The 24,439-nt window shown below is 46.1% G+C and overlaps 1 protein-coding gene across 1 annotated transcript; it reads right to left on the bottom strand.

Annotated features, from left to right (window-relative positions):
• Window positions 1–3,401: 3,401 nt before the first annotated feature.
• Window positions 3,402–22,579, bottom strand: LOC104552914 (inter-alpha-trypsin inhibitor heavy chain H4). The gene is made up of 21 exons (XM_062008662.1): window positions 22,505–22,579; window positions 20,193–20,353; window positions 19,649–19,753; window positions 18,596–18,758; window positions 18,396–18,506; window positions 18,183–18,311; window positions 17,217–17,333; window positions 16,238–16,406; window positions 15,102–15,218; window positions 13,423–13,604; window positions 12,353–12,535; window positions 11,655–11,794; window positions 10,921–11,075; window positions 10,414–10,446; window positions 8,215–8,268; window positions 7,872–7,916; window positions 7,358–7,471; window positions 6,558–6,732; window positions 4,947–5,101; window positions 4,043–4,145; window positions 3,402–3,477 (listed from the first exon to the last, which is right to left on the bottom strand). Exons 1-21 carry the CDS (start codon window positions 22,577–22,579, stop codon window positions 3,402–3,404), a joined length of 2,562 nt encoding a protein of 853 aa, XP_061864646.1.
• Window positions 22,580–24,439: the final 1,860 nt, after the last annotated feature.

Here is a 24,439-nt window from a genome sequence, read left to right as displayed (position 1 = left end):
CTGTTAGTTCAGAAGCAAAAAGTAATCAGATTTTTTTACTTGGAGTTTTCTTTTAATCGAATCAGCTGGAGCAAGGCAGTTTGGGGTCTCAGTGGCAAAGCAGCAAATTGCCCTGCTGTTAGATGACAAGGGGACAAGGCCATCCACAAGGATGGGAAACCAGAATGCAGACACACACAAGGAAAGGAGTGTAGTGGGAAAAACAGAGCTGGTGTAAGATGTGATGGGCTAAACTGAAAGAGCAACGGTAGAGATGAAGAAAAATGCAACAGAGAAATCAGCAAAAAAATAGAGGGAACATGTACTCACTCTTAAGTTGGTGATAGTGGAAGCCCTCTTCAGGAACAACATCTTCAGCAGGAGAAAAATAAGCTCTTGTAGGGAGCGGGTGTCGCAGTGGCTAGAGACCTGTGCCTGCTGAAATCAGACCAAAGTGACGAAAGAAAACAGTAGTTTCTGCAGAAGACAGTAAATTACTGAAAAATGAGGGAAGCAGGGAGAGAAACAGGGAAGAGGGAGAGACCAGAAAGTTGAAACTAGTAAGGTGAAGTTTACATGCCTCTGAATTTTTATTCTGAGTTAACGACTTCGATGGGATTGAAGAGAATAAAGCAATGATGTGTTTCCACCCCTGAGGCAGGAGTGGCTGGCAGCAACTGACCTGCCTGTGCCACCTGTCCCGTGATCCCTCGCTCCCGTCAAACTGTGGGGGCAGATCTCGACCTACCTGCCTGGCAGTTTAGGCACAGGCAGTGCTGGGTGCAGCCTCAGGCAGAGCTTTCCTGTTTAATTCAGGGGGCTCAGGCACATCGCTGGAGGTGGCAGATGTCCTGTCAGCCGTGCCTGAACCGCCGGCCAGACGCTGACCTCAGGGGCTCCTGCCTTTTTGCCTCGGGCTTCTGTAGCATCCTGAGAAACTCCCACTGACACTGGTGGAGGCAGAGAAATCATAGAATCATAGACTCCCTGAACGGTGGGGGTTGGAAGAGACCCCTGGAAATGATCCAGTCCAACCCCCTGCTAAAGCAGGTTCCCCTCCATCAGGGGAGGGTTGTGTGTGTGTGCACAGGGACGTGTCCAGGCAGGTTTGGAAACGTCCAGAAAAGGAGATTCCCCTTTTCATATGTAGTTTTTCTCAGATTCTTGCAACATGGGAGAGAGAACTGCAAACATAGCTAAAGGTGACATCAAGGAGAGAAATAGCAGGCATGCTTAGAGTTAGCTGAAAGTGCTACTCCACCTGCTGGCCGGTACAATGCTGGTTAAAGGGTGTGAGACGTACCGAGTATTCTACATCAGAATGTGAGATTATAGCATGCAAAATATCCGTGTCTGCCCTCAGCTTCTTGAGCACAGGAAAAGAGAAGCTCATGAGAACTTGCTTTGAACGCTTGGAAAGGACAGGAGTTTGACTAAACAAGAAAAGAAGAGACAATTCAAATGAAGGAGAGTAGAATGGAACATACTTATGGGATGGGAAGCAGCAGCATGGAAAGGTGTGGAAGTGGCAGTAGCTGAGCACGGCAGCGCCATAGGGCTGCTGCAGGAGAGGCAGACATCCCGGGGGAGCAGCTCCTGTGAGACTCGAGAGGCTCCTTCAGCCGGAGGCAGCACTGGGCACAGCACCTCAGCGCCACGGAGCCAAGCTGGATGCAATCCAGAGGACAGGAACAGCTTTGCAGAGAAGTCGGAGAAAGAAGGAGGGGGGAAAAAACCCCACTTGTGTAAACAGTCACACTGAATAGTCGGCTGAAGGCTGACGGTTGGTTTTCTCCCTGGTCAAGGTTAGCAGGGTCTGCTTCTTTACAGGAAGGGGAAATTACATACAGAAGGGCAGCAGGCTGCCCGCGGCGTTTGAGGAGCCCACGGCAGGCCGGGTTTTAGCGGATGGGTTAGGAGCGCAGCTCTCAGGAACAGTCTGTATACACTGCAGCCTCGCTTAAAGCACAGAGGACCAGGTAAAAGGTGCTCCCCTCGCTGCTCCCCGCTCAAGTGCCTTCGCCATCTCCGCAGTCGCAGGCAGGGGCAGGAGGCAACGCGTGGACACGCCAGCGCTGGAAGCAGGGAAGCTTTCATTTGCGGTAAAAGCGCGGCTGAAACCCAGCAGCAACAGCACAAGGTTCAAACATCAGTTCACTTGTAATGCAAATAAGCTGGTTTCTCAGCTTGGTAAACCTGGGCAGGAGGTGGCGAAGCAAGCGAGCTGGAGTTTCCAGTTTCCACGTTATCTGTCATGTAATTTGTCCAGCCAAATCTGCAGCTCCAAATCTGCTGCTTGGGAGCACAAGCAATTCACACGAACATATCTTGGCATCATGTCTACAGTTATTTTAAAACACGGGCTTCTGATTGCATAGTTTGCTTTCTCTTCTGGACTTTGGCAGGACATTACTTCTAATACAAGGCTTTCAAATGTTAAAGTTTTTCCCAGTATTGGCAGGACAGAAAGCAACTTTTGTTAAAGCCACAATGCTGGCAATGTGCATGGGTTCAGAGACACGGAGCAACCGAAATTCTAAACCACAACATCACTTTGGAATTAAAATGTATGTCAAACCCCTGAAGACTACACTTTGATTCCACAGGCAGACGCTTCTGTGAGCGCACCTCCTCTGACACGTTACCTCCTTGCACCGCGTTGTTTGGGGTTGTTCGTTGTTCGGAAAACAGCCCCTAAGGTTTACAAAATGTTCTATGAAGCGGTGCCAAACCCCCTCTGCTGCATTTCAGGGTTGAAACGCTGCCTTTTGCAACAAGCCAGAGGGCTGTTTCGCAACAAGCCCACGGCTCTTCTGCGGGCGTTTTTAAAAGGGAGCCTCAGAACCTTTGCGACGATGAAGCAGCCGGTGGCCAGTGTGGGCTGCCCCTCCAACTCATGCTCCTACTGCTAATTCCATCAGCTTTGAATCTTGAACCAGAACAATCTGCAGGACACTAATACAGCAAGAGCTGTTCTTTTTCCTCCATAAAATAACCATGAGAGAAATGATAAACTAGTGCTGCTTTAAACTTTACACTCCTTGTACAAAACACAGTCCAAGAACACTGTCACTTGTAACTGGGCAGAGGGGATACATTTGAGCAATCTGCCACTGCATGACACCTTGGTGGTACTGGGTGATGCCACAGTTTATTTTCAGCCCCTGTGTCCAGTTCAAACTGTGAGCTGCCAGTGTCAGTTTTATTAACTCACATCTTCAACAGCAAAACCACCCTGAGTGTTAGAAACAACAAACAAGCAAGTTGTTATCTTGAAAGTAGAATTACTTTATGTTAAAAGATTTGTGACATTTATGTATAGCAACAGGTAAGGCTTTAACTCTGTGCTTTTCTTGATGAAAGGATCAAAAATACTTGGAAGAGCATCATTGGCACCATTTTCTTTCCCAGAATACTCTGTTCTAAGGAGTTACATCTATTGACCAGCAGGAAACAGGATCACTGAATGACTCAAGCCTGTAATCTTTCTTGTATTGCCTGAAACAAAGTCAAAACAAGAACAAATTGTGAGAAAATAACCCAAGGGCAGCCCCTGAATCGACCTCATGTTTGCAGGTGGCCGGTGTGTGGACAGAGCTGGCACCTCTCCACCCCCAGCGCTGAAGGTGGCGGTGATGGGGAGACATGGGGACAGCGAGCAGGAGCTGCGGCAGAAGCTGCACACTCACTGCCTTTCCTGCACATCACAGGAACTTACTAAAAGCATCAAAGTGCAACACTTTTTTCTCCTTATAAACCTCTCCCTTATCCATGTAAATGAGGCAGCACAATCTTACTCTGAGATTTTCTATGCAAACCACAGCCCCGGGGTATGATTTCTCCCACTATGAAATAAGAGCCTCAGTCCTGGAGTGTTGCTTAACAAGCTACAAATTCAGCCTCTTAGGGGAAAAAAATCAAGAACAAGTTCCTATTATTTACACCAAAGAAGTGAATTCTGACAGACAAACACTTTAGTTTCATTGCTTTTGATCTCTGGCATTAGCTGATAAAACACCTCTCAAAGCACATCTGTCACTCAGCCTTACCCCACGGGGGTTACCTGGTAACTTTGTGCTCAGATCCAGACACTCTCAGGAGTCTTTCCTCAGCTCTCTGATTGACGTTGGAATTCTCTTCAAATTGTGCTTTTGAGTAAAACTGGCCTAAGCAACAGACACACAGATCACGTAAAGACACAAAGAAGTGGAGTTTATTGTTCTCTGAACCCAAGCGGCAGCTGGAACACCGGCAAGCAAACAAGCAAATAAGGCTGTGTATGGAAGCTTGGGAAGTTAAGGAAATGCCCCCGTTTCAACCATTCTCTCCTGTTTCCCCCAACACTCCTCCACAGACAGATTCCTGCTTGCTCTGATGGGTTTTCACTTTTTTTCTGTGTGTGGTTTTAAAACATGCAGCCTCTCTGTTTACAAAGCTTTTGAAACAACTTCAACCTGAGTCCCATCGGGGTTTTGGGAGTGGAGATGTTCAGCACCAGCTGCGTCTCGTTTTGTAACCCTGCTTCCAATTCCATGGCCATTGTTTATAGCCCATTATTCGACATCAAATGAATTTGCTGCATAAATTATGCCATTCCACAGCACTGTTGAGGTTAAGCCCAACTATTATTTTGGTCTTATTTTAACATTTTATGAGCCCATAATATTCTATTTAGGGTCGAACCACGAGTGAGCATTCTGTCACACTTCCAGGGTAAGACCTCTCCTCTTCACAGAGTAGGGGCTGGATTGCTGTGCACTGCAAGGTGATCACACTGAGTGCCAGCACTCCTGCAGCCTTGCCTGCCTGCTGCCTTTCACAAGAGCTTGTCAGGGCCCAGGGAAGTAAAATCTGACCAAGGGCTTACAATGTGCCTGAAAAAAAAACCCCTAAACCCACTATACTCTTATTTCAGGAGCTTAGGAAAATCCCCCTTATCTGCTGCACACATCCATAGTGATACATACCCAGAACTCCACTGACTTGGTCAGAAAAATGGTCAGTGTTCAGGAAGTACAGCCCGAGGAACTGAGCTGGGAACTTCACCAAGGAAATTCTTACTGTGACCATATCAGACAGTGATGCCGTAACGCTCCTTTCCTTTTCAACGGAGACTCTCAGCCTGGGAAGTAAATGATGACATTATTTCCAAGCAGAATAGGAAGAAAGAAGGTATATTTAACTAGCTGATATTAATGAATGAAAACAAATGAATTACTGCCTTCTGACTTTCTGCAATTGCATTGTTTCTGATCTGTGGTGGTTCTTTTAATGCTAGAAAGCATTACATAGCAAATGTTTTCTCTCTGCTGCACAACAGGTCTTTCCCATTATGAAGTCACATGCAAACACATCCATAGAGACCTTTTAGCTGATGAAAACACCTTATTACCCACACAATGACCCAAAATCCTTGGATGGGAAAAAACCAAAACCATTTCTTGTTAGTCCTTTTAGGGAGAAAAAAGGCAAACCAGAGAAAATAATTCAATCTTATGAATCAATCAAATAGTTTTTTCTTGGATATTCCACAAGTGTTTTCAGACTTTGCCTTTCTTCTAACCCACTGATTTTTGTGTGAGCCCAGTTGGGCTTGCAGAACACACATGTCCACTGTCATTTTCCTCCCTCATGGATGGGGTTAGACCAAAAGACTGAGACCCCAGAAGTGCTGGTGTGCAAAGCTATGAGGGCTGGAGTGCTGCTCTGAAGCAGGAGGATCATTCTGCTCAGCAAACAGCAAATTACAGAGGAGCATGAATACAGCATGTTCTTGGCTCCCTTTGGATCACAAAGATAACTGAAAGCATTTGTTTTAGGACTTCTGTTACTGTCTAGAACTGCCTCTAAGTGTGTCCTGTCTGCCCCAGACTAACAAAGGATCCTCCCAGAGGTTCGTTCCCACAAGGCAAATGAAGCGTTAGGTGGAAGTAATGATGTTCATCTCTTTCCTGGCGTAGGAAGGATCCCCCCTCTAATTAGTCTGACAAATGAAGGCTACGTTTAAAGCACTCTCTCTTTCTCCAACAGCAGGCATTTAGTTACAGACAGATATCCCAACACTTTATGCCTTCCCATAAAAAACGTGTCAGCTGCTCAGATGTGATTTATTGCTAAAACCGAGGAGAAAGAAAACTTCAGCCTGTGTGGAGCCAACTGCTGTGTAAAAGAGTAAATGTCAAAGACATCACTTCACAGCAGTGGCTCTGTGGCAGGAGGAGCACAATGTGCCCGGTGGCAGCCCGACGGCGGTGGCACAGGGGCTCCAGTCTTCTGTGGGACATCGATGTTCTGCCTCTGATGTAGAATCAGAGAGGCAGGCTGTTGTTTTGTGCTTGTGTGGGCAGTTGTTGTGATTCCCTTACACAGGCACAGAGAATTAACATCAAACCTTTTTTGTTCTCTATATTTGAAAGAGGGGTTTGTGAAGGTACCCTGCTTCTGCTCGTGTTGAGTTACTCACGGGATAAGGACCTGTGGAAGCATTTAATGTGAAGCAAATGCGAAAGTGAAGGCCTGGATGAAAAAAGGTCTGATGCACTTTCAAGCTTGGGAAAGGATGGGGTGGCGTTTCTTACCCCTGGATGGTGGAGGTGGCTGACTCTGTCCATGGCAGCTGAGTGCTCTGGTTAGCGTGGCTCAGCACAATCCCATTCATGGAGACGTGGATTCGTGCAGGAGGATTCACGTAGGTAACTTCAAACTGCACAAAGTGTTTTGTTCTGTTCCCCAGTTTCCCCGTCACAGTCAGTCCTTTCATTGACACAGATTTGTCAAGTGACTGTATGTTAAAGGTAGAAGCAATCCTAATAAAACTGCTTCACTTCTGTTGCTAAAACAACTTCAGGGGCTTAAATCTAGTTTTGAGAAGCTCGGTACACCGCATTTCAGCTCCATGTGCCCCAAGACTCTGGTGGAGTCATCAGAGTCTGTTTACCCCCATATCTGCTCTGTAACCAGAGCAGCTGACAGCTGGCACGTGGGGCCACAGCTCTGAGCACTGGACCACAGAAGTGCAGAGCTTTGAAAGCAAGCCTCTTGGTGTTAGCACAGTGGCACCACTGGAGTTAAGATCTCTGTATCCTCAGAAGCACCCGAGGGCTGGGCAGGGCAAAGCCTAAAGGCCACGGATGTAACACCAAGAGAAGGAGGTGAGCCACAAGCAGGTGTGTGAGAAGTGCCCTCAGCTGTCACACAGGGAAAGTCAATGTTGTCTAACAGAAAGGAAAAATTAACCAGAGCCTCTCCAGTCACTCCAAGGCAGCAAGTATGATATGGCCCTTCACAAAGGGAGTTTATTCCCAAAGACACCAACTGCTCTCATATACCCAAGAGACTCTCCCTGTCATTGGTATCGGGGCTCATCTGGCTCACTCACCTTGCTCCGGATCGGACAGCAAGTGGACAGAGTGCTGTGCTTTCCCATCAGTATTTAAACAGATGACTTCATTTTGTTTGGGTAATTGCAGGAGAAGCTGTGGATATTCCCTGTCTGAAAAGTCAGAAGGACAATGTTAACATGCAAAGAAAAGCTAGCCTATGCCTTTGGGTAGGCACAGCAAGATTACTTAATTTATACCTGACAGTCATTGCTTTTGTAGAGTAATAATTGCTGAAAAGAACACTCAGACACAGCATTTTGATGCAAATAACAGATTTTTAATCTTAGAGACTATTAAGGACAACGAGCCCTTAAACTGGAGATTTGTCGTCCTATATTTCTGTTGGTGGTTATGTCCCTGAGCCAGAGAGGCTTTCTCTTGGGACATTTTTCACTTACTTGGAAAGAACCAGCCAAGGTTTGCAAGAGGTAAAGGATTGTCATAGAGTAACCATTATTGGATGTGTATTACAGTTCTATTCATTATTAAAATGGGACTAGTGCTACTTACCAAGAGGTTGTATGTGTATGCCTGTTTTGAATCTTAGCCTGTCAACTGAAATACTTAAAATTAGTAAAGAAGGCTTTAATTAGACATTTTTCTCTTAAGCCAGCTAATCAGCCAGGAAGAGCACTGGGAGCCTTTTCAGCAGAGCTCTTCACTGACTCCTACAGAGACCTTTGCTTAAAGCAGGGTGTTCCAATGAGGAAAAAGGCACAAGGTCCACTTCCTAATTCTCTCGGGGCTGTGTCCCCAGGGAACGCTCAGCCTGAGCTGTGGGAGGGTTTGGAGTCTGCAGCACTGTGCCCCCCATGCCCACCCCCACTCCCCTCCCCCACCTCTGAATACCTACCTACTGGCAGCAGCAGCCTATTGTTGCCAGGATGGGGCTCAATGTGCCATGGACCTGAAATAAAAGAGTTTTCCAGTGCTTCGTTGGTTTGGAGTTGTTCCTTGCATTTCCCTCCCCACCCTTTAAAACAGGGAATCCCTCCTGCTCATTGCCCACTGACTTTTTTGGGTGCAGCCACAAGTGTTCATGTGTGGATCTGTGCAGGGAGCACTCCGTGCTCTTTCTGTCCAGCGCTGCGGGAGCTCTCAGCCACACTCGGCTGTCTCTGTACTGCCCTGGGATTTTCTCCTTGCAGGACAAGCACTGATATCCTGCAGACACCTATGCCCCACACTAACCACTTCTCCTACACCCATTTGCTTTAGCTTGTTCATATATGCTTTTGCAGAACATTCACATCTATTTTTAAAGGTATATCCTGTGACCTGATCTGGGTGGGACCTGCTTTGGCAGGACGGTTGGTCTGGATGATCTCCGAAGGTCCCTTCCAACACCCACCATTCTCTGACTCTGTGATTTTTGTATGGTATAGTAATTTTTTATTTCTGGAAAGAGACCAAGATTGTTTCCAAAAGCTTGTAGTTCATTATCAAATATCTGTGGACTGAAATACATATAATAAAACTAAAGTGTTAACCAAGTGGGCATCCACAATCCAAATGTATGTATCGATGTGGCTGTGAACCTAGATGTGAAATTAACCTCATAAAATTATTCTGAATATAAACAAAGGAGAGGCACTTACCAGAAGGTGATCCACTCCTCAGTCTATAAGCATCTGGAGACAGAAGAGAGAGTATCTGTATTTTATTCATGGTTGTGTCAAATACCTTACAGGAGTTTTACAAACATTAAACCTGTAATTCCACAGATGCATTTGTCTTCCTTTTCCAGAGTAACCTGTCTGCAGTAATGGAGGCCACAGAACATGAGCACTGATCCCTGGAACACATTTCCAGCCAAAGGATGGAAATGGATAAAGTCTACTAAGAACTTTGTGAGGAAAGGATTTGCCAAAAGGGATTTGATTGTCTGAGGGTGCCTAGGGCCTCACCTGCCTTTGCATGGGGACAGGGATGGGGGAGTTGCCCCTTCCCAATGTAAGGGCAAGTATTTCTGAAGGAGGCACTCAGCATGAGAGGCTCTGCAAAGGGACCAGCTCCATTCAGAGCCACAGCACCAGCATGGACTCACAACATGGTCCCTATGGAAAGCTGCAGCCTCAGACAAGAGCTAAGAACACCTGAAAGAGAACACGAAGCCTCTCTGAGTCCCAGTAGCCAGCATCCTGTTTGCCCCTTCTCCCCAGGCACTCCAGCTGTGCTGCTGGGCCATCACAAGGGAGAGCAATGGTGCTCACTGGTGGTCTGGATGGCACCAACCCCACATCCAGTGGGACCATCCCTGTGCCCTTGAGCAGCTGTGCCTGCAGGACCCTCACGCTTGGCACCTGCTACAGCAACAGGCTCTGCTCCTCTGTGGCCAAAGGGAGCTTTGAGGGAAGGATAATGCCCAGCCCTGTGTGCCCCCTGAGCAGGGCAGGATGGTTGCTGGGCTGTGCTTTTGGTCAAGGAGCTCTCTGCTACTAAACTCCTCAGCACCACTTCAGTAACCTCCAGAAAACGGGGCAGCATTGTAATTCCCTCAGTGTATTTCAGTGAAAGAACTAGAGCAGATCCAGGGCTCTTCACTTATAAAAGCATTCCTATTATGATGTACTGTCATAGCTGAGATTACCAGATCAATAATGCTGGAAGTTTAAAACTAATATTCAAATAAATAAAACTAATACTCAAACAGATCTATTATTTCCAGAAAAAAAAGAGGAAGAAAAAAAATACCTAAATCATCCTCCGAAGTCATCCCAAGAAACCTGGAGCTTAATTTCCTGAAAGACACTTTGCACAAGGTGGAAAGAAGCAGAAAATCATTAGCACCATTCACTTGAACTACTTTCCCTCATGAGTAAACACAATTTTGGCCTTCAAGACTTTCCAAATGGAAGATTTTCTCCCACGGAGCGTGTTACCCCCCCAGTCCCTGCACAGAAGGCATCGCTCACATTCTGCTTCACATATTTTTCCAAATCTCAGGTACCTCCCTCTATAGAACAAGAACCACGAGCTCTTTTGTTTGTTGCTTTGCTTTCATTAGAGACTATTGTGGAAATATGCTACTGGAAAAGAAGAAAACATTTACCTCTTCCTGGAAACCTGCTGGGCTTCTCGTTATCTAACACAAGGAAGAGGGACAGGTTAGTGTCATGCAGTCCACACTAAATGACTTTACCCATGTGCAAACCAGAAAACTGGGACAAATGGGTGCTGGGCTACAGGTGATGGGTTTTTTGTGTGTTAAAGAGTAGCTAGACAGCACATGCAATACTTCTGGCACGAGTCTGTTGGCTCCACTGCATGAATCTCGTCCCCTTTCAATGATACAGAGAGAAGTGCAGAACCTCCTTGCAGGGGCAGGAATGCTGAGTAACTACTGTTACATTATTTCTAGTTAATATTTAAACAAACTATTTTCCATTTGGGTAGTAGTGTGCCTTTCACCACCTTTAACATAAATCCTGCCTCCCGTGTGGCTTTTTACCGCGTCACATCGCTGTAAAATGAACCTATACCGAGGTAAACAACAAACCATCACCACCTGCAGCGTATTTGGGGTGGAGGGGGAGGGGGGTGTTCCATGGCCATTTACCAGCTTCGGTGGGTTTGTTCGCCAGCTCCCTCTGCTGCTGGTCAGCGGGTTTGGTGACCACCATGGAAGTGAGGGGTGTAACGAAGCTGTACTGCAGAGACAGCTCTAAGGCTCGTGACTCCAGCGTTTTCTGCTCCTCTTCTTGTGCTGAAATACTAAAGTCTGTGTTAATGATGAAGAAATAACGCATAGAGAAGAGAAGCAGGTCAGCTTCAGATTCTTTTTCATATTAGCTGTGTCTTGACAGACATTTTTTTAGTATTGAAGGGTGAGTAATCTTACTGGGATAACTCATCTCTTTCCACGCTTTTAATTACAGAGATGCTTAATTGTTTGCAACACTGGAGGCTATCTATGGTTCAAATCCATAAGAAGAATAGATACACGATCTATGAAATACCTTAGGGACATACTTATTGTTCTCTTTATTAGCTACTGTCACTCACTTAATTACAGACAATATGTCTGGATGTGTAACAACAGCTCAGCACAGTAATGTCACAAAGAATACTTTATGTTATGTTTTCATACGTGTATACACATGTATAAATAGTTAATGCAACAGCCCTATCATAATCTGAAAGGCAGCTGGTGTTCCCCATACAGTGTGCTTCCAATGCTATCTGCAGAAATATTCCTGGTTCTTTGTGTTTCCTGAGCATGTAATTTGTGAAGAAGGAATTTGTGTTCTAAGGAGTTAGAAGTTTGTGACACAAAACACTGAAGCAGCTTACGCTTTTTCCAGGAGCTGTTGAATGGTTAAATAAGCCCACAGTCTCTCTGTGAAACTCCCAAAGATGTAGCTTAGGTTCTGAAACACTTGCTCCTTCTCTTTCACATTTGCTTCTTCTTTAAGAGTCAAGTCACTGGAATGCTGAAGTGAGAGAAAAACTGATCATCAAGAGAACAGTCACAGGCTTCTTTTATAATCGCATTATTAGACTTTAAAAACCATCTTTGAGCACCAAAGTGCCCTTTTTGTCCTGTCCCATTGGAAAATGCAACTCCAAACTAAGAAAGCAGCATGCATTTTGGATGTCTGTTTCTGGACTCGAAAAGGAATGTTTAAAAAAAGGAGGTGATGACATTGCACTGTTTCAGAACTTTTGAGATGAGTAATTCAGATTTCTTTCTTCATTCTAAAAATACAACCTGGTTCCCTAAAAATGCCTGAAAATACTGTGGTTTTGAAAGAGTTCAAATTGCTCTTTGTTTATTTGTGGCTATACTTCAAGGTGGGCTTTTCTTGTAGCATATTTAGGAGGGGAAAATCATTTGCATTGTTCAATGTTGTCCTGTAACAGGAAAAACAGCTTAATGCCCAAATGTGAGGAACATACATTGCACACAAAAGACTTCTTGAAATCTCCTATTGTATCATAAAAGACAGAAGGGAGATACATCTTTCACAGATAGTAAACTAAACACTTACTGACTGAGCTTTAATTTCTACTGGCAAAAGGTCAAGCTCATTGCTAATTTTTCCAGCTACTACGATTTCAGATCCTTCAAAAAACAGATTGAAACTGTTCTTGGTTAATCCCTCAATGGCATTTTCTGGATACTGCATTTCAATTTTCATTAATATTGGAGTAGCCACCTCTTGGTAAAAGCCCTAAAGGGAAGCAGAGAGAGAACACACAAATGATTGCAAAAACATACAGAGTAAAATGTTGAATGTCTAAAACCACCTTAAAAAGAAGGGAGCAAAGTTTTTTCTTCAGCAGTGGCAGGCTGCTACAAACCTGGGAAGAAAAGAAAGGTTTCTTCACAAGGTTGAGCAAACCTTCTCCAGCCAGGCTGGTGGTGTCACATAAATTGTGTTTCCTGTGGTGGTTCAAGTAACCAAGCAGCACCCCCATCACCCCACCCCTCCCAGGCAGCTGCTTTGCTGCAGCCCCTTTTCCCGCCTGGTTTTTAAAAACTTGACTAATCCTGAGGGTTTCTCTTTCCCTTTCTAAGCAAAATTTAGCCTGAAGCAAATCCAGTCTCTTCACATCCAGGGAAAACAGGTGGAAGTGGCTTCCCAAGAAAGAAAATGTCCCCAAAGTTGTAACCCCTTTCCAGATGGACAGGAAAGACCCAGGCTGGTGGCACTGCTGAACCACTTGGCCTGTAGATGCCTCAAACTACTCACTCATATTTAGGGAAACAGTAACAAACAGCTTCCAGTAGTGGTACTTCAAGCAGCTTAAATTCAGAGCCAAGAACAGAAGTTTTTCCACCATCACGTACCCTGGACAATTTGTCTGTTTGCAGAGTACAGAAATGTGTGAGTTTCCAGGCTTGTCAAATACAGCTGATTGGAGTGAGGCTTCAAATTGGAGTCACAGTTAGGGCACAAACCCTCAGATGCCCCCGAATTGCTTCCCTCCCTCCCCCAAATGTGTAGATCATTTCAAACCCAGCTCTTCCTCTCAGAAAATCTGTGGGTTTGCTGCTAAGCCTAGACATAAGCTGTAGCTGGTAGATGGTTTCTCAGGCACGTTCCTTAGTCCTGACCTGGAGCTGCAAGTCCGCGTCAGCGTTTTCGTAGATCCGACGTGCTATTCCCCCGTTGCTTAGGGCCATTTTCTCCAGGAACTTATAACTGACATCAAACCCGAAGCCAAGGCAGAAAAGAGCATATTTTCCATTGACTGCCTTCTGAATGTTTCTTTGAATTACTTCCACATTGCTCTCACCTGTAATTGAAACACAGGCACACCCTTGTTAGCTTGTTTTCCTAAAGCACGGAAAGGCAGCAGCGAGCCTGATGGAGAATTCTGCCTCAGGTCTTTGAAGAGTAATTCAGAATAAAGTATTTAAAATACATGGGGCAGGATTCTGTTAATTGAACTGGAGATGAAGCATCACTCAGTATACAGAGTGCCAGAATCTGTCTCTCCCTCCTAATGACCTTTTCTGACTTCTGCTCACGTCATCGTGGCTGAGAGCAAAAGATTTTACAAGACTGTAGGGGTCAGAGGAGGTTTTTAGGACAAAAGGGACACACACTACAAGTTAACAGTGCAAGGGATGGAAACACTTGACCAAGCAGAAGACAAGTACCACCCATAAAAAGCTATGTGTGTGAATTCAGAGAGGAAGGGATTGGTTAATGGTGTAATTCAGACACACTGCAAATCAACTCAGCCATGCTTCTCTCACAATCCCTTTTTGGGACAAATGGAAAAGGTTTTTCACACCATCACTTACCCCATTTGAAGAGCCGCTGATTGCCCTGTATGCAAAGCTTCTCTATCAGCATTCCAGGCAAGAACTGTCACTGCCTGTAGCAGTATCATGGGAGCAGCTGGGGTATTTTTCCCTTTCAGTCTGCTTTTCCAAGGAAGGCAGTGTGTGCAAAAACACTGCATGTATTTGCCTGGCACTCCACCCTGGCCTGATTTGTAGCCAACTTGTGGATGTGCAACAGGCTCAGGGATATTTGAGACTCACTGTGGCTGTGCTGAGCAGGCAGCCCCGTGAGCTGCATTTTATTATAAACCCCCAAACAAATACACCAACCCCCAAGCAGTATGGATCCCACCATCCGAGAGGCAGACTGATCTTATCAGAGATGAATTAATGCTGCTGGTCTCAGAGATGCTGGTGCAACACAAAACACAGGCAAACTCCAGTTCACAAGTGACGTTTGTGCCACTGTATTGGGAGCTACTGCTTATTCAACCCAGTATTTCTCTCTCAACCCTCTGGTTTATGCTATCACAGCTGATCACTAGTTAAGGGCTAGACTTGGAAAATAATACAAAACAAGAGGCACCTTGAAAATATCTCAAGTTTGGGTCGAGGAGGGTGAAGAAATGTAAGCAATACCTCTCAGATGGGGCTGTACATGACATATGCAAAATGTCCATGTTTCAGCTCTACGTATTTCACTTGCATATTTCAGCTGTGCCTGGAGTATCTCCAACAATTCCCTTGAGTTTATAAACTGGGAAGCCAATGGTATTTAGCAAAACATTTCCCAGCTAAAGTCACGGGCAGGCAGGCTCTGCCATCACTTCTTACAGCCCTTGGCAGAGCCCTCTCACAACCATCCTCTCTCTGATGCAAATACAGTGGTAGCCCAGCCTGCTTAATGGCACAGCTATTCTGATACACAGACTATGTTTGTCAACATCTGGGATGCAAGCATACAAGATAAAACGAAAACCAGGGAGCTAGTATTTACTCACCAGCAGTAGGCTGGCCATCTGTCAGCAAAATAATCATGGAGACACTCCGTTCTGGCAGCCTCTCAGCTTCATCCAGCACACTGACAGCAGTCAGCAGGGCACGATTGATATCTGTGCCTGTAATGAGAAAGCTGGCATCACTCACCTAAACAGGATAATCATCTGAAGAAATTGGTGCACTTCATCTGCAGAGGCCCTGCAGAGTTGTTTAAAGTTTTCTGCAGGAACTAAATCCTTCAGAGAGATGAGGATTTAGGAGGTTAGCCTACTGGGCTTAATTATGGTGTATTATATTGCAGTGGCTATGCTGGAGTATTCTTTTGGGAGCATTTTCCTCACATATGTCATGGGAAATACAAACATGTCTAGAGCCATTAAAAAGTACTTAAATAAACACACTGTCATCTGTTAACCTACATTTAAGAAATGTCTCCTATCCTTATTTGAGAAGTCAAAGAAAAGAGCTGGGCACAGGTGGGCTTTATTGGTGTTAGTGCCTGGGATGGGAACACCCATGTTGATATCAACAGCACAATGCTGACAAGAGACACAGGCCTTTGGATGTGCTTAAAACTAAATAACAAACCAAAGTACCCAGTGATGCAGCAGCTGAAGTGCTTCATGCCCTTTGACCACTGTTTCTGTAGTGTGGCTTACATGGCAGTGTAACAACTGTAATAGCAAGTGTAATAACTGAGTGCATTTTATTTCACAAGGGGATTCTTGGTATCAGGAGACACAAAAGATCAGCAAATTGTTTGCAAATGTTGAGTGAATTGCAATTTTTTCTGTAGAAAAAACCCCTGTCCTGTTGGGAAATGTTCCATCTGTGTCTGTTATAAGATCTGAAAGCAAGCTTTGTGGCTGGTGTGGTTCATGGATGTGTTGTAACCATCTCTCTCTACTCTTAACACAGTCACCAATCCTTTCGCTCCCATAACCAGCCTTTCTGTCTCACTCATCACTCTTTTGAGTATTAAAACCTTGTTTGCTTTGTGAGCACTGATGGTAAGTCTGTGTCAGTGCATGCCTAATACCAATAATAACTCATCTCTGAGCAATAGGGTGCATGTTTGTGGTTACAAGCATCTAGGTGGGGCTCCTAGGGGAAGCTCCTAGGTGGGACATCTAGGTACCTCCGCTAGCAGAAAGAGTTTGCACAAATCCTGAAGCACTCTCCACGTTCTCTGCAGTGGCTTTCAGCAAAGAGCTCTTCCACTCCACCACTTTGCTGTTAAAGGTGATAAAGCCAAAATGATCTTCTGGGCGGAGGTCCTGCAGAATCTTTGACAGGGCGTCCCTCGTCTGTGCCAAGGAGAAAACAGGCACTTTGAATATTTCCCCTTCTCTGCCAGAACTACAATCAGAATTGCAATGGAATAAGCAAGTTTCTCCAGGGCACTATTCCAGATGTAGCCCAATGCCCTTATTTAGTCCTAATAGTGCTTTTCAGGCTGAGACCATCAGAAATGGCCAATTCACTTAACTTACACACATGCAAAAATGCCAGTGAGGGCTGCAGCAGGCTTGTCTGCTCTCTAGCAAAGCTACAGACACACTGTGTGACACGCAATCACAGAATGGTGAGAGTTGGAAGGCACCTCTAGAGCTCATCCAGTCCAGCCTCCTGCTAAAGCAGGTTCCCCTCAATCAGGTCACACAGGAATATGCCCAGCTGGGTTTGGAAACCCCCAGAGAAGGAGCCTCCACACTATCCCTGGGCAGCCTGGGCCAGGGCTCCCTCACTCTTGCAGAAAAGTAGTTTTTCCTTATGTTTAAGTGGATTTTTTGTGCTCCAAACAAACAAAAAAAGTCCCAGACAGATGAATCCTTTAAACTTCACTGAACAGAAGCAACATTTTCTGTAAAAACAGAGGCAGACAAGTGCTGTCTGCCTTAATGTTGGATACCCATGAGAACAGCCATACCAGGAAAGTGTTGCTCCTGAGTAACTCAAATGTGTGCATGTGTATTTTCAAGCATTTCTGTGTGTCTGAAAATCTGGCTGTGTACAAACCCAGCCTGTGCTTTGAAAGTGAAATTGATGGTGAGTTCCTGGAAGGGCTGCTGTGTGTGACTGCTGCAAGCAGAGGTCAGTGCTTTGAGGTAAGTTACCTGTTCAATTTTTCTGCCTGCCATGGAGCCACTTCGATCTATAACAAAGATGACATTTTTGGGAAACACTGGCATTTCATCAGGTGCAAAGTAATGTACAAAATACCCATCGACAATCTGAAACACACAACGTAAGAAACCATGTGTCAAATTGCATCTGAATCAGTAAATGTCACATCTTTATGTTCTGGCACAGCAAGAGGATGGGTGCAAGCTCAGCATTCTCTTCTTCTACATAAGTCCAAATCAAAGAACTATTGAAATGTATGTCCTAGGTGGAAACAAGATTATCTATAGAGAGCAAAACCCAAGAGAACAGCATGTATTCATATACACACACACATATAAAAGCATATATATGTATTACACACCTCAGGGCCATGTATATATCTGTATTATCACTGCATACTATGTTCCTTCTTTATTGCCACCTGTGAGCACACTGACTGTGACTGCCATCATTTAGCAAATCCAATGTCTGCTTCACTAGTGCAATGGTATGGCTAACAATGTATTTTATTCCCTGGGATATGCATGGGTCCATACATATTTTTAAGTCCCTGCTCTCTTTAGTTGTGCCTCAGCTGTCAAATAAACACATAAGAGAAAACCAGGCAGTCATTTTAGTAGCTGTATAAATCACATTCCTCTCTGCCACAAACATCCCCTAGATCAGCCAGAATAATTAACAAAGAAGGTAAAAATAACTCTACAAAGTGGAAACATGGATTTGATATTACAAACAATCTGACAGGCTGCTTTCTTCTCATGCATGACCCACTCTTGCAATGGTTCTGGGGATCTACCGAATTTTGCCAGCAGTTCCTGCTGACCTAGGATTGATGGAAGTAGCTTTTGCTGTTAGTCTTGGTGCTTCAAAGCCAATGCCACTGTTTTGCTGATTGCACTTCACATTCAGCAGGTACCTTTGATCTGAAAGCACTGTTCTTTCCGTTACACCTTTACCTGTATATCACCAGCCGTGGCTCCTCTCTTCACGTCGTAACGCACCACAAAGTCACCGTTGAGGAGGGTTTCATCCAGCTCAGGATTTACCTTCTGCTGCTCTACAGTTGGCTTAAATAAAATATGAGCCTGCAAAGCGATTGGAAGAAAAGATTTAAAGCCACACAACTGGAAGGTGCCGCTGGCAGTAACATCTGGCGGCTGCTGCTGTACCTTGGTCTCGTTGTGCACTGTGGTGAGCGCCTGGGTTAGCTCGTTTGTCAGGAACGTGTTGTCTGTCTCCAGGAAGCGAATGCCCTGGGGCTCGAAGATGTGCACATCCATCTGCCAGTGGAGAAGTCAGTGGCAGCATCCCAGAGGGAACAGGAAAGCACGGCTCTGCTCCCTGCCCAGCCCTCAGCGGGGCAGCTCACCTGGAAGTGCTTCACGAGCTGCTTCGGCCGGACCTTGATGAGCAGCTCAAACTTGCCCAGCTGCCGCCTCAACAGCTCCTCGTACGTCAGCTCAAAAGTGACTTTGCTGGCAGCTGCGATGTTGACAGACACGTGAAATTGCTCCAGTTTCCTGCCTGTAATTCTAAAGGGGAGAGAACAGGGATTTACCTCCTGCAGGGAAGCTTTGCTTGTTGTGGCCAAAGTCCATGAAGTGTGCTAAATAATGGCCAAAGGACCGCGTGGAATAAGTAAGAAAAGAGTGCCAGTAAAACTAGAGAAGGTAATTTACATGGCAGGTGGTATTACACACATCACACGTGTTACATCGATGTGCCACAGGCCCTGCACATGGACCCATGGGTGCTGCACATGCAAGCTGAGAGCTGGAGCAGAAATCTCTGCCTGCCTCAGGCTGGGAGCAAGCAGAACTGGGACTGAACACGTAGGAATTACAGACCAAATATACCCTGAAAGCGTGATGTCTGCTCAAGTGCCTTGATCCTCTGCGCTTGTGGGGAGGCAGACTCAATGACTGAGTGTAGAAGGGCATAGAAAAGTGCAGAATTGTTTCAGTTGGAAAAGCCCTTTCAGCTCATGGAGTCCAACCCCTCCTCTCCCCCTGCCCAGCCCAGCACTAACCCATGGCCCTCAGCCACTCAGCTCCACGGCTTTGCAATAGCTCCAGGGATGGGAACTCCCCACCTCCCTGGGCAGCCTGGCACAGGGGCTGACAGCCCTTTTTTTTTGGCTGGGCATCATCACAGCCTTGCAAGGTGCTCCCATAAGACAGCAAGTCCCAGGGCAACACTAAATGGTGACACTCCCCTGAAGCTCTTTGCAGGATCAGATATAGATCACATATATATGTGAATATATATATACACACACACTGTCCTGTCCAACAAGAACCCAGGGCTGCTTTTTACATTAGTCCCACTGACTGGTGGCTGGCACCAGAGTTTAACCTGCCCTGAGGCAAACAAGGAGCTGAGAAAGACCGTTGGATCAACCTTATTCAGAACAGCAACGTACTTGACAAGGCCGGCACTCTGCCCACGAGACATTGCAGTGTCATATTCCTTTTGAGCAGAAGCTTTCTCCTTTATTATCCCTGGGTATACTTTATCATCAATGGACCTGATTGGTTTACAGAAAAAGTAATTAGTACCAGGAGAACTAGGGAAACAAATAAGAGGAATGACGCATTTTGTGGCCCTCGGGGCATGAGCACGAAGCACCATTTTGCTCCCACATCCCTCCCCATGCAGCAGGATGCCAGGAGCCACCACTACAACACAACTCTCTTCCTTGCAAGGTCTCAGGGAAGCTGGAGCTTCCACCACTGACCACATTTGTCACCCAGCCTGTGCAGAAAGCAGCCTGGCCTTTCAGGACCTTCTTTCTATTTGGCTGCCTCCTACTTCACCCCACAGAATGTTCTGTGCAGGACCCTCCAGAGCTCAGCTCTTTGTGCTTTTTGCTCAGCACCTCCTGAGAAGAAAGGTAACACCCCCCTGCCCCTGCTCCGAGTCTTCAGAGCTGCCTCCTTCACACCACAGGTAAGGACTGGTCCTACATGGAGAAGTTGGTGATGAAGGCTGTCTTGGGCAGCTCCACTTCAAAGGTTGCCTCTCTGGACTCATTAGCTCGGTTGACAATTTTGCTGGTGATGACAGTGTGAGCAAATCGTGCCGTGACCTTGCAGTCTACGTGGAGGCTGTAGATTTCAATGGCATGCTGGAACAAAAGGAAACAGGCTGGAACAGAAGCTCTCAGTTTTGGCTCACGAGCAGTCCTTCCCTGGATGATGTTATTGGAAAAGTTTGATGAAGGCATCGACTGTCAGGAAGTCTGTTCAGAACTGGGGAGTGGGAATTATTCATGACCAGACTTGGCCATCTGCTAACTCACATCTCTGCAGCTGCAACCACAGCCCCATGCAAAATCTGCAGCTACCTCTGCGTGTGGTCATTCCACAGAAGGCTTCTATCAAGCCTTTTTCTGTGATCTTCCCTCCTCAGGCTACTCTGAAGCAGCTGCTGTGTCTCCCCAATACATCGCCTAAGATTAACCTCAGAAAAATCAGACGCCCCTCAACCCATGGAGTGAGATCAGCAGGCTTCTGACCTCACTATTTATTTGCTCTCCCAGCTGTTGACTTTGCTGCATGTTTTTCAGCTTGGTGCCTCACATCACATACAATGTTTCACAGGTCTGAAGCCCTGTGTGGGCCTCCAACCCCTTCCTGGTTGCACAAGCAAAGATGCCCTTTGAGCGCTCATGTTTCCCCTGGCCTGGTGCTTCCAGGGCTCCCGAGGTTTGAGGGAGGAGGGCAGCACCACAGAGCTTCTGGCAACTCCCAGTGGAGATGCTGCACCAGGAACTGCCTGCAGCACCTGCCTCTGCAAACACCCTCCCTTTGCATCTGGGATGTCTGTCTTAAAGGTCTTGCCCGTGTTTCAGGCAGTGACACTGAGAAGAGCTGATCTGGACATCAGCAGCCTCACAATACTCCAACCAGATTATTAAGATAATCTGATGCCTACTGACAATCTGGGACCGTGTGATAAAACCCAACAACCTTCACTGAGAGATCTGTTCCCTGATCCTGGCAGTCTGGGTGCCTGGCCCTGCCCATGTCTCCCTGCTGCCCATCCCCAGCTGGAGCCCTCACTGCCCAGGCTGAGGCTGGCTGTCTTGGGAGTGTCTCTTCCCAAAGGCTTTCTAAGTATTCCTGAGCACCTCTGCTCCTGTTTGCTGCTCTGCCATGCTCAAACCTGACTGTGGCATGTTCAGTCCATGACTGAGGAGCCTTGAGTCATGCTCATTGGAGCAGCACAGGCTCGTGGTGGCCATTGCTGCCTGTGAAGCATTCTTCCAGCACAGGAGGAGACTGTCCCATACAAAACTCGCCCTTTGCAAAATCCACCCTACCGCCACATGCTGAAGTCATGCTGCAAGGATGGAGACCCACATCCCCTGTGCTGCCCTGTCCCAGCAGCATTTTAGTCTGTGACCAGCACAAAAGGGGTGCAGCACGGTGAGGAGCATTTCTGTGCCTTTAGTGAAGGAGACAGGAGGGGTCCAGCCCCAACAGTGTACCCAAAAGCAGTGGGGAGCACCTTGTGGACATTCCCCAAGATATTGCCTACCCATACACTACATCCATGGTTTTTTGCAGAGCCATACACCACATCCATGGCTTCTTGCAGAGCCATACACCACATCCATGGCTTCTTGCAGAGCCATGACCACCCCTGCAGCAGCCACAAGACTTGTCCTCCACCTCCCAGAAACCCACTTGCATTTCACACGTTTCTGAGTAGGCACAATGGAAGTAAAAACCTTCTGACATAAGGCTCCCTCCTTTTCTCCAACACTGATGTTTTAAAACCAAGACCAGTCGCATGCACCATGAGATGACAGAAAACAGTTTGCTCCTCCAGATGGTACAAATTACTGTCCACTCCTCTTTTTTTTTCTGTTCCATATAAATTATGAAACACCTGTCAGAAACCCCTTGGCACTGCAATGCTCCTTGTTCTGCCCTGCTGTAACAGCACCGTGTCAAGATCCAAACCCCCTCCGCTGCCTCAAGGATCACGCTGATCCCTCAGGCTGAGTATTTACACCCCTGGGGAAAAGCGTGATCAAACCCATCTGCAACATCACCCCCCCACCACACTTACACTAAAGCAACCCAAACAAACAGCCAAAAAAGGCCTTGAAAGGACCCAAAACTGAGATCACAAGACAGCACACCCAAGGCTCTGCAGGTGGTGGTTACCAGAGGAGTTTCGTGTGTTACCTGGCCGACTCCCCGTGGGACTTGGCATCAGCAAACGAGCAAGCGAGACAGTGCTAAAGAAATAGAAACAGAGCAAATACCTTTGGAGCAATAGTTTCTGCTAATACTATGAGTGAGGAAAAGACCATCAATGTGAGGAACATTCTCTCCTCCATTTTGGAAAGACCAGATTTTCAAATGAAACCTCAGTCTGTCTTAATCAGTTAATGAGTAACTTGTACTTGGGGATATGACATAGACTTTGAAGAGACCCAGAAACTTAATGTTTACATGTTAAACACAGGGAAAACTTGGCTACAGTTTATTTTCCCAACAGATCTTTGCTGTTAAACATTAGAATTGCAATGTTTCATGGAGAATGAAGTTAAGAAATCTTTGGGTTTTCTTTCTCAACTTAGATCTCACCGTGGCACATGAAATCCCACAGGGAGACAAACAGCTCTGGGCAAAAAGCTGCATTTCTGGATGCCTGAACCTCCACCATACACACCAGCAGTAATTTGACAGAGTCAATCCTTAATGTTAACTCAAGCACTTCAGAGACACTGAGATTGCCAAGGCATGAGAAATTTTACAGCTGGTGATTTCATCCAACCTTGTGCCCAATCAGTCCATGAGAGGTGCAAGTGGCTTTCCTGAAACATCCTTTTTGTCTCCCTTTGACAAGCCGTAATCCTCATTGGTCAAATGGCCAAGTCACTTGTGGCTTGCAACAAAACCAAAGAGATCAGACTTTGCCTGGACTTCCTAGGGAGAGATGTGCTAAGTCAATGCCTGGATGTCTGTGCAAGTGAGATTACAAAGAAGACACAAACCACTCAAAATCCAGCACAGTAGTGATGCATAGGAGAACATCTGGACTTGTTAGGCTCTAACAGAACCATCACTCTGGCACCCTGACAGCCACCCTGGGCCATGCTCCCGTATCCAGATGGGGATGCTGCAAAGCTGTCTTTAACCCACACACTCAGCAGGGATGTTTTCACAAAAGGTTAGTGCTGGGTGAGCTCTGCACCTGAATTTACCTGGAAACTGAGTGGGATGACTCTTCACCTCTCAGTCTTCATCCAAAAGAGACTTGGAGCAGTTCTTGTGAAGTCTTTGTTGGTTAGGGGTTGGCTTTTAGCCCTGGAAAAAGTAATTCTCTTACAAATCCACAGTTCTACATACAAATAATTATTGGCTGCATTATATTAACATAATTCCTAAAACACATACTCACTCATGTGTGGTTTAGGTAGCCTCCTAGCACAAGACAGCTGGTATGACTATTTAAAGGATGTTTCTCCATCTAAGTAGTTGCAACCTTTGTCTTTTCTACAAAGCATTTTAAACATTGTAGAGAAATAACTGGGTTTTTAGGCATTGGGGTAAACAGACCATGAATAGAACACAGTTGGAAAGTTCTTCTCCTGAGCTCTACATCTGGGGAAACCAAGGTGAGAAATGGGGGCTGGGGAGCAAACTGTCATGAACCATTGCTGTGCTGCATACCTGGGGTGCCTCTGAGCCATTGCTGTGCTGCACACCCAGGGTGCCTCTCCAGGGCTCACTTGGTTTGTTGGAAAGCTTTCAGAGGGCTTCATTTTTTCATTCAGGGCAAGAAAAGAAGATATCAGCAGGACAGGAAAAATGACAACCCCTGAGGCTGTAGCTCAGAGTTTCTCTGTGGCATAAGCAGCTGTTGCATCAGCCCCCTATCCCTGGATATATTTATTTTAATGTAAGTACACAGTTATGTTAGCCTGTAGCCAACTGGCATGGTGAAGAGATGTGATTTGGGAAGATGCTCTCTCCCCTTGGCCCTGTGCAAGTGAAGGCTGATCTTGCCCTCACCACCATGATTTCCCTGCCTGTCTGCTCTGAGCTGGCAGCTCCAGGATGGCAGACAGACCTTTCTCAAACCTGCAGCCTGCCCACACAAACCCATTTTTCATACTGCTTTTTGACAGCGTTTCTCCCCTTATAACTCCATGGTAGGTGATGCCATTAGGTGTCCTAAATTAACACAAAGA

This window comes from Colius striatus, chromosome 15, assembly GCF_028858725.1.
Source record: "Colius striatus isolate bColStr4 chromosome 15, bColStr4.1.hap1, whole genome shotgun sequence".
Lineage (NCBI taxonomy): Eukaryota > Metazoa > Chordata > Aves > Coliiformes > Coliidae > Colius > Colius striatus.
Note: the sequence above shows the minus strand (reverse complement) of the source record. Positions and strands in the feature narration are given on the sequence as shown.